Source organism: Labrus mixtus, chromosome 18, assembly GCF_963584025.1.
Source record: "Labrus mixtus chromosome 18, fLabMix1.1, whole genome shotgun sequence".
Classification (NCBI taxonomy): domain Eukaryota; kingdom Metazoa; phylum Chordata; class Actinopteri; order Labriformes; family Labridae; genus Labrus; species Labrus mixtus.
The window spans coordinates 19,164,092-19,176,284 of record NC_083629.1 but is presented as its reverse complement, the minus strand read 5'-3'; the positions used below and the strand labels follow the sequence as shown (position 1 = coordinate 19,176,284).

Sequence of the window (12,193 nt, the reverse complement as noted above, 5' to 3'; positions counted from 1 at the left end):
TGATGAGTTTTAACCTCCTGCTTCCTCAGAACAATGATCAGAGGGGAATTCTCCATCATCTCCCAGCTGAAAAACGAGAGTAAGAAGTGCAAGAAACGAACAAAAATGTTCAATCTTAATGGCTAATATTAAGTTAATTTGTGTTTTTCCTCCTCCTCCTCCTCCTCCTCCTCCTCCTCCTCCTCCTCAGTGGACGACCACTGGATGAACTACATCTCCTTCTCCGGTATGCGGACTCACGCTGAGCTGGAGGGACGTCTGGTCACGGAGCTCATCTACATCCACAGCAAGATGCTCATCGCTGACGACAACACGGTCATCATCGGTGCGTCTCTCGCCTGCTCTCTCACGTTCTGTCGTCCTTTTTAAAAAAAATTCTCCGGGTTGTTTTCAACGACTTCTATTTCAGCTTCTCTGTCTTGACACCGTTGAAAATGTGATGAATCTCAAAATCTGGCATTATTCTTCATCGCTCACCATGTGTGCAGCTAAAAAATGTGCATATAAATACTGTTTATAAAAAGGACATAGGCCTGCCGCGCCCTCTGCTGGGTGATGAGGCGCAGCTCAGTCTCTCACACTGCTACTACAACTATCAACAGGTCTGAAAATCCTCAACAACTTCCCTTTGTTCCCATTTTTCAAAGACATACGAGTGACTTTTCTCTTGATATTTCTGTTAATTCTTATTCCTAAAGAGAACATCTTAAAGTAAAGAAGTTGGGTTAATTATATAATACATCCATTGTATCCACGTTGTTGATTTTTGGCATATTTAAGAAGAATCCTCGCAAACAAGAAGTTTGAGAAATACAACACTTTTGTCTCCATTCTCTGTTTTGTGTCTTTTTTTCAGGTTCTGCTAATATCAACGACAGAAGCATGCTGGGAAAACGCGACAGCGAGGTGGCAGTGATTATTGAAGACTCCGAGAAGGTTCCTGCGGTGATGGATGGGCAGGAGTATGAAGCTGGACCGTACGCACTCCAGCTTCGCCTTGAATGCTTCAGGTGTGTGTTTGTGGTGTGTCTGCACAAGAGAGAAAACCCTTTGCCACGCATGCGATCCTCCGGATGTTCACCCATGCAGCTTACACCGGGAGAATATCACAGATGGTTGGGGGGGGGGGCGGCTGTTCTAAGGCAAGGCATGATGTAAAAAGATTATTATTATTATTATTATTACAGTTAATTTGAATGTAATTCCCCTTATTGTCCTTTTTCTCTCGTCATATCACCTCGAAATGACATACTAGTTTTAAATTGGGGTTCATTTGAACATTTTGGACAAGTGCCTTCAGCAGACAGAAACCTTTACTGTCTTAATGCAAAAAAAACATGTAATCTAAAAGTAGCGCACTTCTTCTTTCTCCACTCTTTCTCCTCTTATCTCTCTATCCTAACAGGACTGTCCTCGGAGGCCACAACGACTCCAGTATCGACCTGTCCGACCCGATCAGTGAACGCTTCTATAAGGAGGTGTGGATGACCACGGCTGGACGCAACGCCACCATCTACGAGAAGGTATGGTTGGACATGGTCGTCTAGGGAGGACATGTGCCTGATGATTTGAATACATTTCGATTGGACAGCTGAGGTGCTACTTGTGGTTAAGTTGTGAAATCGTTTTTTTTCCAGGACATTCGATTAAAAAATGAATACGCGAGCTCAAAAATGCAAAAAGTCTATGTGAGCAATCCTTAAAGGCTGACAGTGTGAGAAACATTTCACATCAGGGAAAACAAAGACATTTAACTCTGCTGTTGAAGGAGCTGTGTGGGGATTTAGTGCCATCTAGTGGTTAAGTTTAACACCACACACAAGCTCAATCACAAGCCTGTCTCCCTTCGGAGATATTAGGAGCTTGTTCTAAGATAATGAAAAAAAACAAGTCCTCTGCATTTATGAAAACATCCGTGAGAAAAATGAAATCAACTGCTTTTCTTCCTAACTCTCACCGTCTAACACACTGGATCTTAAAGTTATTAAAGGAAAAATTGGCCTTAGTGGGACGTTAAAGCAAAGGGCACTGTTAACTTTAAGGATTTATGGTCGGTATGGTGGCCAATTTGGGACATTTAAGACTCTTTTTGTCATTTTTGCTTGCTATGTTTTGTGTTCTAGGACTTTTAGCAGCGTTCTTGGTGCATTTCTGGCCAGTTTGAACTGAACAGAGCCACTTGTGTAATTGGAATCTGCCCTCAGGGAACCATGGATGTTTGTGCAAATATCAAAGCCTTCCAATGAATTCATATATATTTTAATTTAAACCATGGAGCCTAGCCAAGTGCTGCAAAAGTTGGTGTGGTAGCTGGAGAGGTGCCAGGGAACTTCCCGAGTACTGCTGAGGCGCCCTTGAGCAAGGCACCGAAACCCCACCTGCCCTAGTGAGCTCCCTGCGTAGCAGTGTGTAGCAGCCCCACTAGTCCATAGCTCATGTTTGTGCATGTGTGTATTTCAAGCCTATGTTTGTAAGAAGCATTTCTCCCCCTGTGGGCCAGGTATAAAAAGGCAAGCTTAGAAAAGCTTCAAGTTGCTTATAATGACTCCCAGGATGATACTATTATTTTTTTTAAACCCTCTGTGGACTCAAGTGAACTATTTTGTGATGGAGGAGTTAACACTTTCCATGCTCTTATGAGAAACTTGATGTACAAATGTATCTGTTTACAAATGTAAGGATTCTAAGAACTCCATTATTATGATACTGACAAATCCAAGTCCCAGTACTGTGCTGTACCAGTCATCCCTGTGGAGACACTGGTACATCTGTCTTTCATTATATTGGGGCTGTTTTGTCTGTTTACCTTGTTTGTTTTTATCTGTTTCTTTATGGCATGGTCTGTCGATAATAATGATGATGCTTTTTCTGCAGGTATTCCGCTGCCTTCCATCGTCCCTGGTGAGGAACATGTCCGAGCTGGAACAATACCAGTCCAAACCGGGTTTGGCCCAGACAGACCTGACCCGCGCTCAAGAGGAGCTGCGCAAAATCCGAGGCTTCCTGGTCCAGTTTCCCCTCGACTTCTTGTCTGAGCAGAACCTCATGCCGTCTGTCGGAACCAAGGAGGCCATGGTCCCGACTGAGATCTGGACGTAACTTTTCAGCAACTTGATCGAAGCATCCGGATTGTTGTTGTCCTCCCTTTTGGTACTTGTGGATTTGCAAGAGGTTGCCAGAGAAGAGAAGGAGTTCAAAATGTCTCCTTTGGATTTATTCGACTGCTGGGCACTGCCAAATCTCTCAAATCTGTTTCCACTGAAAACACTAACGAGTAGTTACAACCTTTTTTTTTCGAGAGAAGCACTAAGTTTCGGGATGTATGAAGAACAAAAAGACGCCACATTTGAGGACAATATTCTTGACTGTGTTGTGACGGATGTCGGGATGAATTTAGGGTTTTGGGGAATCAAACACTTCTGACTGTTTGAAAAACTAACCAGACAGCGAGGATTTGTAAGGGACCAGGGTGAGGCTGTTGTAAAAAAAAAATAATAATAATGACAATGACTCTAACAGATATTTGCCTCTTGGTTGTAATGATCCCAAAATACACAGAGATGGTGATGCATGTGTTTTCTGATATGTGCTCGTAAGGTGCAGTAGTGCCATGTTGGCTGTTTTTGAGTTGTTAGGCTGCTTTTGAACAAAACTGAGTATTGTTTTCTGTAAGACAAATCAAAACGTGACAGGAATGAAAACCATGAAACATTTTGACTAAATGAACAGCAGTGCATGAAGTTCTAACTGTGCTTAAATCTAGCTTACATGTTTGAAAGAATGCATGTATCCTATCACAGCTCTGGAAACACCCTCAAAGACATCGTCCTATTTTAAGTGATCTAAAAATAATTGACGTGACCTTTGACCCGTCTAGAATGACTCAGTTAAATCATTCTGCATTCAGAAGGGTTGGGAGTAATGTATATCGACTGAGGGTGCATAATAAAGGCTACAGCACAGAGGAGTGGATTAGACAATCAGCCCAGAAATTCAAAGGTGTCATTTCCACTTTGCTCAGCAGAGGGCGCTAATGTCTCACACACAGCGGTTTTTGTGTGCAGAAGCGTAGGATAAGGCCTTTCAGCTCTCCTGACTTCTATGTACCTACAGCTTGTTTAAAGTGCAGAAATTGAGTCTTTGAAAGAATATGAACAACAATACTTCCTGACATGTGACTGATGCCAGAGTCAGGGCTTTGATTGGACGAGACTGTATGAAACCACTCGTTTGCGGCTTTTGCTGTCCGGTTATCTTGATGGAGCGTTTTACTCTGAGCGCTGATAAGATTCTCTCTTCTGAAAGCATTTCTTTGTTGTTGTTGTTGTTTTTTTTGGGGGGGGGGGGAATGTACCAGCCTTTGTATGTATAGAGTTAATTAAGCTGTTTCTATGGACTCTTATGGGTTTATAACCTATGAGGCAATTATCATATCTATGTATGTCTGAATGTATGGACTCTTGTCTCGCCTGATTTGACTTCATTTTTTTTTTTTTTTTTTTTTTTTTTACAGATTAATGTTTGATCAAAAGCCTTTGTGAAGTTTAAGCACAACTCCTGTAGAATCCAGACATCAACAACCAACATGTCACTTGTTGCTGTACTGTAACTGGTTAATTTGTGTCACCATGGCTATGAAACACAAACAAACAAACCGCCAGAAGGAGGATTGTTTTAATAAGCTCAGAAGAGATTCCATTGCCAGGTGTATCTGCTGGCTTTTCTCCAAAGTATGGGCACACTACATGCATTACATGTGAGAATGAAATGTTGTTGTTTAAAAGGGACCATAAAAATGTAATTATGTCTATTGAAGTAATAATGTGTGGAAGCACTATGCTCTTTGTTCGCATTTTAGCAGTGAAGCATTTCAAATTGAGTTTGTTTTTGACAATTTCTTCTGTTGTGTTTACTTCTTTCTTTTTTTTGTCACTGCATCATTTGTTTGGAATCATTTTCCATTCTTGACACATGTATTTTGTAAATGCACGGCATGGTTGTATAGAGTTCAGACTAAAAACTCTTGTTTATTTATGGGCACCTTCATGTGTTCCCCTGAGCCTCACTTTAGCTTTTGATGTAAAAAAAGAAAATCCTCTTTATACAGATAGACGTTTTTTAAAATGTGTCTGTTCATCAAACGAGATGTTACTTATCATTTGAATGGCTTCAAATAAAAAAGAGAAACGTTCATTGCATTTTTTTTTTTATCCCAAACACAGAAAACATGTGAAAGTCATGGGGTTTAGAAAAGAAGTGTGATTGGGGAAAGGCTGTTTGGACTGTGAGGATTTCATTACTCCCAATCAGAAAAAACTTTATTGATCCCAGAGGGGAAATTAGTTTTTTTTACAGTTGCTCTTGAACACAATAAGGCAGGAGGAAAGATAGAAATAAATGTAAGAATAGAAAATGAATTATAGAAAAAGCAATAAGTACCAAATGAGAGTCAAACTAATGAGCTATGAACAAATCGCAGGGTAATAAAGATATAAACAATATTAACAGATCTAAATATACACAATGTGCCGTGGTAAACAGTGTAGTCAGCAGTTCTTGTCAGACAGGGAACAGCTGAGGCCCCCCACAAGGGCTCGACTAACTTAAAACCGCAGCAGTAGCTCAAAATGTGCAAATTTTGCAATGACTGTAGGAAACCTCCCTAACGGAGCCCCATCTGACATGAAAACCAATGTTCCTCAGGAGGAAAATGAACAGGAATGATCTGTCTGGGAGTGAAAAAGAAAGTGGAAGAGCGTCGGGACACCGGCAGACATGATGGTGGTTGGAGGGGCCCCCAATTCGTTTTTGCCTAGGGTCCCCAAAAGACTCTAGAATCGCCCCTGGTTCTTGTATTGGAGGTAATAGATTTGTGCTGACTACATAAGTGTTGCTTTTGCACATAAGCCTTAATAACTACGGTGGCCGTTACGGTCAACTGCAAAAAAACAAAAAAAAACAATTCACTGAACACAAAAAGCATTTTACTCACCACTAAAGAATTGAATGAAATTAAATATTTCACAAAATGCACAAACTGTTAATGACATACTTTTTTTGGGTGCTTCACAAAATGGTTTTGTGTTTTATAAAAAAACATTTTTCAGTTTTGTGAAATATTTTTGGCTTTTTGTGAAATGTTTTGTCTTGTCTTATTGTTTAATTTTGCATTTCATGAACTATTTTGTGTCTTATGAACTATTTTTGTGTTTCCTTAAATAATTCAATGTTTAGTGACATTTTTGCTGCTTTAATTGAATTGTTTTTTTGCAATTGATCTTCAGGGCCACCGTACCTAAGTCTATCTACCACAGTTAGAACATACATTCATCTTCTTCAGTAAGTGATGATGGATTTCATGGGAATCAACGACTTCCTTCATGTTCGATTCTGTCCAACATTCCATGACAATCAAAGCAGACAAAACAAAGAACAACCAACCAGTGTTTAACATTTTGAGAGCATACCAAGGAACCAGGTATGTTATGCAATGCTTAACAGAGGTGAGCACTTTTTCCACAGAATGATTCTGAACTCTTGTTTTTCCAAATCTCTTATGATCGCTTACTCCGTTTCTGAAGAACGCTTTAAACATTGAAATTCAATTCATGAACACGTCACACAACCACCCACACCTGGTTCCTTGGTATTCTCTCATTGTTGAAACTCCTCCTTCACAGTATATATGTTGACATTTCTTTGGCAAGCAGTTTTAAACTATGAAGCAGGTGCCACGGCGAGTTTCGCTAGGTGTCAAACAAATGAGACTGTATACTTTCAATTTATAGATCACCTTTATAAAGATAAACGTTTTATCTAACTGTGTATGTCTTTTTATGTTTTTATATTTGTCCACACAGACTGGGCAGGGAATCCTCTACAGCCGACCTCGACTGGAAACAGCCATGCCGTGCCACCCTTTCCCCCTGCAGTCATGCAACAGGTCCTGGTATTTGGCATTCTTTCTTTTTCAAGTGTCATGAGCACCTTATCGTGGCGCCACCTGTATCTTCCCTGGGTGAGTGCTGTTGTACACCCTGACAAGATGTGCGCCATGGTGCCCTTCTTCCCACAGAGCTTGCACAGTGGGTCCTCTCTCATGCCCCATCTGTGCAAGCTTGTCGGAGTCGGGAGTGTGTCATAGACCGATCGCAGCAGGAAAGAGATGCGGAAAGGTTCTAGCCTCCATAGAGCCGCCCATGAGATCTTTCTTTTAGGGAGGTCCCATTTGGTCCAGGCTCCCTGGGACGCTAGCTCCACAGCCCTTGATCGTCGCCCCTCCTCCTCCAGGTTCCATACTTCCTCCTGAATCATGGCTCTCTTCTCCTTGGCATCTGCCTTCCCCCACTGTTTGAAATGGGAGGTTCCAAGACCCTGTCTTCCTATGCATGGAATCCCAACGCATGCTTCAGCATGCTTTCTGCTTGTGTGACAGAGGTGTCGGCTGCCCACTTGCGTCCTGATCGTGTAGTAACCCCTGCTTGTCTGACTTGTGCGTCCTGGGAGTCTCTGTAAGTCATTACCACTCTGCACTTTGCCACCTTGAATTCTTCCACCACCGATGACAGGGGTAGTTGGAGCTGTCCTGATCTAATGTAGAGGCCTACTGAAGTGAAGCTTGGAGGGATTCCCAGCCACCTTCGGCGGTGCTTGTTTATCTTCCTCTCCACTCCTTCCACGGTTGTCATTGGAATTGCATACACTGTCAACAGCCACATGAGTCTCGGCAACAGACCATGCTGGTAGAGCCACATTTTGAATTTCCCCGGAAGTCCTGATTTTCCTATCCTCCTCAGCCATTCCTCTGTCTGCTTTTCAGTGCTGGTCATGTTGTTCCTGTCAGTAAGTGAATCATCAAACCACTTTCAGAGGCATTTGATTCTTCTCTATTGATGGAATGGCCTCACCCTGTATCTGCAGCTTGAACCGGTTTGTTACATTTTTTTTTATCACCATACTCCTAGATTTCTTAGGCTTAAACTTCATCCTGGCCCACGTTGCCATATGGTCAAGAGCTGTCAGCACCCACCTCGCCTCCACATGGGTTGTGGTTGTCACAGTAAGGTCGTCCATGAGTCCATGAACCCTCAATTGATCTTCAGGGCCACCGTACATAAGTCTATCTACCACAGTTAGAACATACATTCATCTTCTTCAGTAAGTGATGATGGATTTCATGGGAATCAACGACTTCCTTCATGTTCGATTCTGTCCAACATTCCATGACAATCAAAGCAGACAAAACAAAGAACAACCAACCAGTGCTTAACATTTTGAGAGCATGCCAAGGAACCAGGTATGTTATGCAATGCTTGTCCCAAGTGTTCTTTTATTTTTTAAACCCTTATAAGGAAAAAAGGACTTCTCAGAGGTGAGCACTTTTTTCACAGAATGATTCTCTTATTTTTCCGAATTTCTTATTATCATAGCTTAATCCGTTTCTTAAGAACGCATTAAACATTGAAAACAAGAGACTTTGCTTTTCATAATTCATTCAATTCATGAACACGTCACACAACCACCCACACCTGGTTCCTTGGTATTCTCTCATTGTTGAAACTCATCCTTCACAGTTTATACATTGACATTTTTTTGGCCAAACAAATGAGACTGTATACTTTCAATTTATAGATCACTTTATAAAGATAAACGTTTTATCTAACTATGTATGTCTTTTTATGTTTGATTCATTTCAATGGGGCTCAAAACATGTCAAAAATACATGTATGAAAACCACATTCCCCCACTTGTATTTGTTTAACGGGTGTCTCCATTTAGCATGGATGTTCAAGAATGAGAAATACCAAGGAATAGAAGTCAGTTTATTGGCAGGATACATAACAAAAACTGGTTCTTAGGATAGGATTTCAACAACAAGGCAATTCAAGGTGCTTCACACAAGACATCCAAAACAATCATGACAGAGGAAACATTTAAATAGAACATTTAAAAATCACTGAAATTATTCAATCTGGAAATATGTTCGAATAAAAATCATTAAAAACAATAATAATCTTAATAATCTTAAAAATAAACAAGACACAAACACAAAAAGAGAAACAGAGTTACAACAAAACTCACATGGACTGAACAGAGTAGGTCGAGTCGCATTTTTTTGGAGATGTAGCATCCAATGTTGGGGGGGGGGGGGGGGTACTCTTTCTAGGACTTGAATTTAGAATCAGTGGTATTAACAAGATCTTAAATCCTATACTTAAATACAGGCAACACCCCAACGTAAGCTGCTCCATGGTAAGTCAAAGTGTGAATATATTTTATTTTACAATAAGGAAAGTAATGAATGCTTATGTGGAAAATCAACACTTATGTAGTCAGCTCAGGTGAAATTCTTCAAAAACGCATAAAACAATGAAAACAAGAAATATAAAAAAGAGGAATCATTCTGTGGAAAAGGTGCTCACCTCCTTCTTTAAAATGAATTATCACTTTGGGGCGAGCATATGTAACCCTAACTGGTTCCTTGTTATTCTCTCATTGACGTCAAGTGTGAGAAAATTATCCTTCCGCTTTTTATTTTGACATTTTTTTGGCAAGCAGTTTTACAATTTGAAGCAGGCGCCACGAAGGCGGTTTCAAGACAAACAAGTGAGACTGAATACTTTTGATTTGTAGATCACATTTATAAAGATGAACATATTATCTAACTATGTCTTTTTATGTTTGATACATTTCAATGTGGCTCAAAACATGTGTAAAATATATGTATGAAAACAAAAAAGAGGCCAATTGCAGTGTCAAAGTGAAAAGTATTTTATAAATATTAAGCATCAGAACGGCCCCTTGTGTGTTTGATGAACGCTTATCGAACACTGTCTATCAAAGGTCGTTTGAGAAGCACACTGGACTTGGTGTGAAATGAGGAGAGAGGCCTTTAAAAGCTCACATGTCAGACTGTTGCGTGTATATAGATCAGGGACGGGCAACTTCGTTCACAGCAAGGGCCACATTCATTTAATTCTCACTGCCAGAGGGGCCAAATTGTAGCATACGAAAAAAGATTACAGTCAATTATGTCTCAAATTTAACTCAACACATACCAGTGATCAAATATTATTATGGACATATTTCTGGTTTTGATGATTTCATGGCAGATTTTGTCATGTTTTCCAATTAATTGATATGTAAAAATTGACTTGAGGGCCACGTTGAGGGTTGATGGGGGCCGCATGTGGACCCCGGGCCGCCAGTTGCCCACCCCTGATATAGATCATAGACTGTACAGTCGATCTATGAAATAGACCCGTGAAGAGTCTGAGCACTGAGGGAATGCTGCTTTCAAATCATGTTAGTTTTCGAAAACGACCAACCCTGCCCTTCATTAGGCCTACACTGTATTTCTGTACGGTGTGTGTGTGTGTGTGTGTGTGTGTGTGTGTGTGTGTGTGTGTACAATTCTCATTTGAAATAAAGTTAAAAAAAAAAAAAAAAAACCAAAACAACAACAACTTTGCAGGGCCGCAGGAGTAATGCAGAAAGAGGAAAAAAAGTTTGGGAGTCCCGGCTGCCTCACCAAACCCCGCCCAGTAACAGGCGTGGTTTGCCGGCAGAAAAGCACTTGTCTCCCCCTCCCTCAGTATATTCACTTTCTGTCACAGCAGCAGCAGCAGCAGCAGCAGCAACAACAACACACACTCCTCTTGTACCGTCTCCATCTGCAGACATGGACCTGGAGCTGCTGGTGCACGCCGTGCTCTTGCTTCGCGGGCTTGAGCTCTAGCGTGGTGCGAGCAGAAGGAAAGGAGACTGTCTTTGATCCAGCCGCTCGCTGAGACATCACTTTGTTGGACAGAGACTGAAAGAGAGAGAGAGAGAGAGAGAGAGAGAGGGGGACCACACAGTCGTGACAGCAGAGGCCGTTTCAGGATATCGAGCTTTTTTTTTTTTTTTTTTTTGACGTGTGTGTGTGCCCTCCATCATGGCGAGTGACTCCCCGGCTCGGAGTCTGGACGAAATCGACTTGTCCGCTTTGAGGGTAAGAGAATATGAAAATGTATTTTCAGCTTGAAGTGAGAGTAGCCGGTTTGTGCGTTCGAAGCGAGTGCGCTCGTTTCTCCTCTCTCCTCTCCTTGCACCTGACAGCGCCGCTTGAATAGCAAACCGGCAGGAGACGAGGAGACGAGGAGGAGGAGAGGAGGCTGCGAGAGGAGGATGTGTGGGAGACAATGTGTCAAATTATAGATGAAATAGTAAATTTAGACATTAACTAGCATGACAGCTGCCTCGTGCTTCTGAAGCTTTAATCTACACCAGGATGGTTGATGGTGTGTGTGTGTGTGTGTGTGTGTGTGTGTGTGTGTGTGTGTGTGTGTGTGTGTGTGTGTGTGTGTGTGTGTGTGTGTGTGTGTGTGTGTGGGGCTGAGTGGAGGTAGTAGCAGATATTTTGCTGACCTGGATACAAGGGTTTGTGTATTTTTTTTTTTATCACAGTATAGGCCCTGAATCAGACAGCAATGGAATTTAACCTTTTTACCCCCCCCCCCCCCCCCCCACCCCCACCACACTCACACACACACACACACACACACACACACACACTCACAATGCAGATTTTCTTGTGTTAAAATCAGGGGACAAACTACTCCTTGATTTCAGTCCCTATTTCCCCCTTTGAACAGAAAACTAGTCCCCCCCCCTTCTCGCTGTTTTTGTGGCTATTTGCACCTGTATCTAGTGTGTGTGTGTGTGTGTGTGTGTGTGTGTGTGTGTGTGTGTGTGCGTGCATATGTGTCTGCTAGAAAGAGTGCCAAGCTACCTGTAGTCATCTCACCCTCCTCTTCATCAAAGCAGAAGCACTGCATGCTGCAATAGCCACTTTCTTTTGTTCATCCGGTGTGTTGCTGTAAAACCACAACACACTCAGACAGACAGACAGACAGACACACACACTCACACTCTAACAGCCTACTGTGCTTGTGTTTATGCGTGGATACCCATGTTTTTTGCTCCGCTGGGCATGCTGTGTATGAGTGTGATATTCTCAGTGTGTGTGTGTGTGTGTGTGTGTGTCGGTGTCTGCCAGGCGACTATCAGCTGCACACAAGTAAGGGATGCTGTACATGAGTATATAAAAGAAGAAGCTCTTGCGAAAAACCTGTTTGCTGCTCTGAGGAAGGAAACCACATCACACACACACACACACATCAAACACGCACACACAATGCAGTTGTTGTCA

At 41.9% G+C, this 12,193-nt stretch overlaps 2 protein-coding genes across 21 annotated transcripts in view; both read left to right on the top strand.

Annotated features, from left to right (window-relative positions):
• Positions 1-5,193, top strand: part of pld1a (phospholipase D1a) — a 35,621-nt gene extending 30,428 nt beyond the window's left edge. For all 3 annotated transcript variants that reach the window (XM_061063697.1, XM_061063700.1, XM_061063699.1), the window contains exons 22-26: positions 30-79; positions 191-325; positions 857-1,010; positions 1,406-1,523; positions 2,875-5,193. In XM_061063697.1, coding sequence (XP_060919680.1) covers positions 30-79; positions 191-325; positions 857-1,010; positions 1,406-1,523; positions 2,875-3,099 — 682 coding nt within the window. In that variant the 3' untranslated portion in view covers positions 3,100-5,193. The remainder of the gene's footprint in view (positions 1-29; positions 80-190; positions 326-856; positions 1,011-1,405; positions 1,524-2,874) is intronic.
• Positions 5,194-10,601: 5,408 nt separating this feature from the next.
• Positions 10,602-12,193, top strand: part of tnika (TRAF2 and NCK interacting kinase a) — a 67,692-nt gene continuing 66,100 nt past the window's right edge. For 5 of the 18 annotated variants that reach the window (XM_061062954.1, XM_061062951.1, XM_061062953.1 and 2 more), the window contains exon 1: positions 10,608-10,993. In XM_061062954.1, coding sequence (XP_060918937.1) covers positions 10,937-10,993 — 57 coding nt within the window. In that variant the 5' untranslated portion in view covers positions 10,608-10,936. Of the gene's footprint in view, positions 10,994-12,193 lie in introns of all 18 variants that reach the window. The other 13 variants (XM_061062943.1, XM_061062940.1, XM_061062937.1 and 10 more) reach the window with 7 other exon arrangements.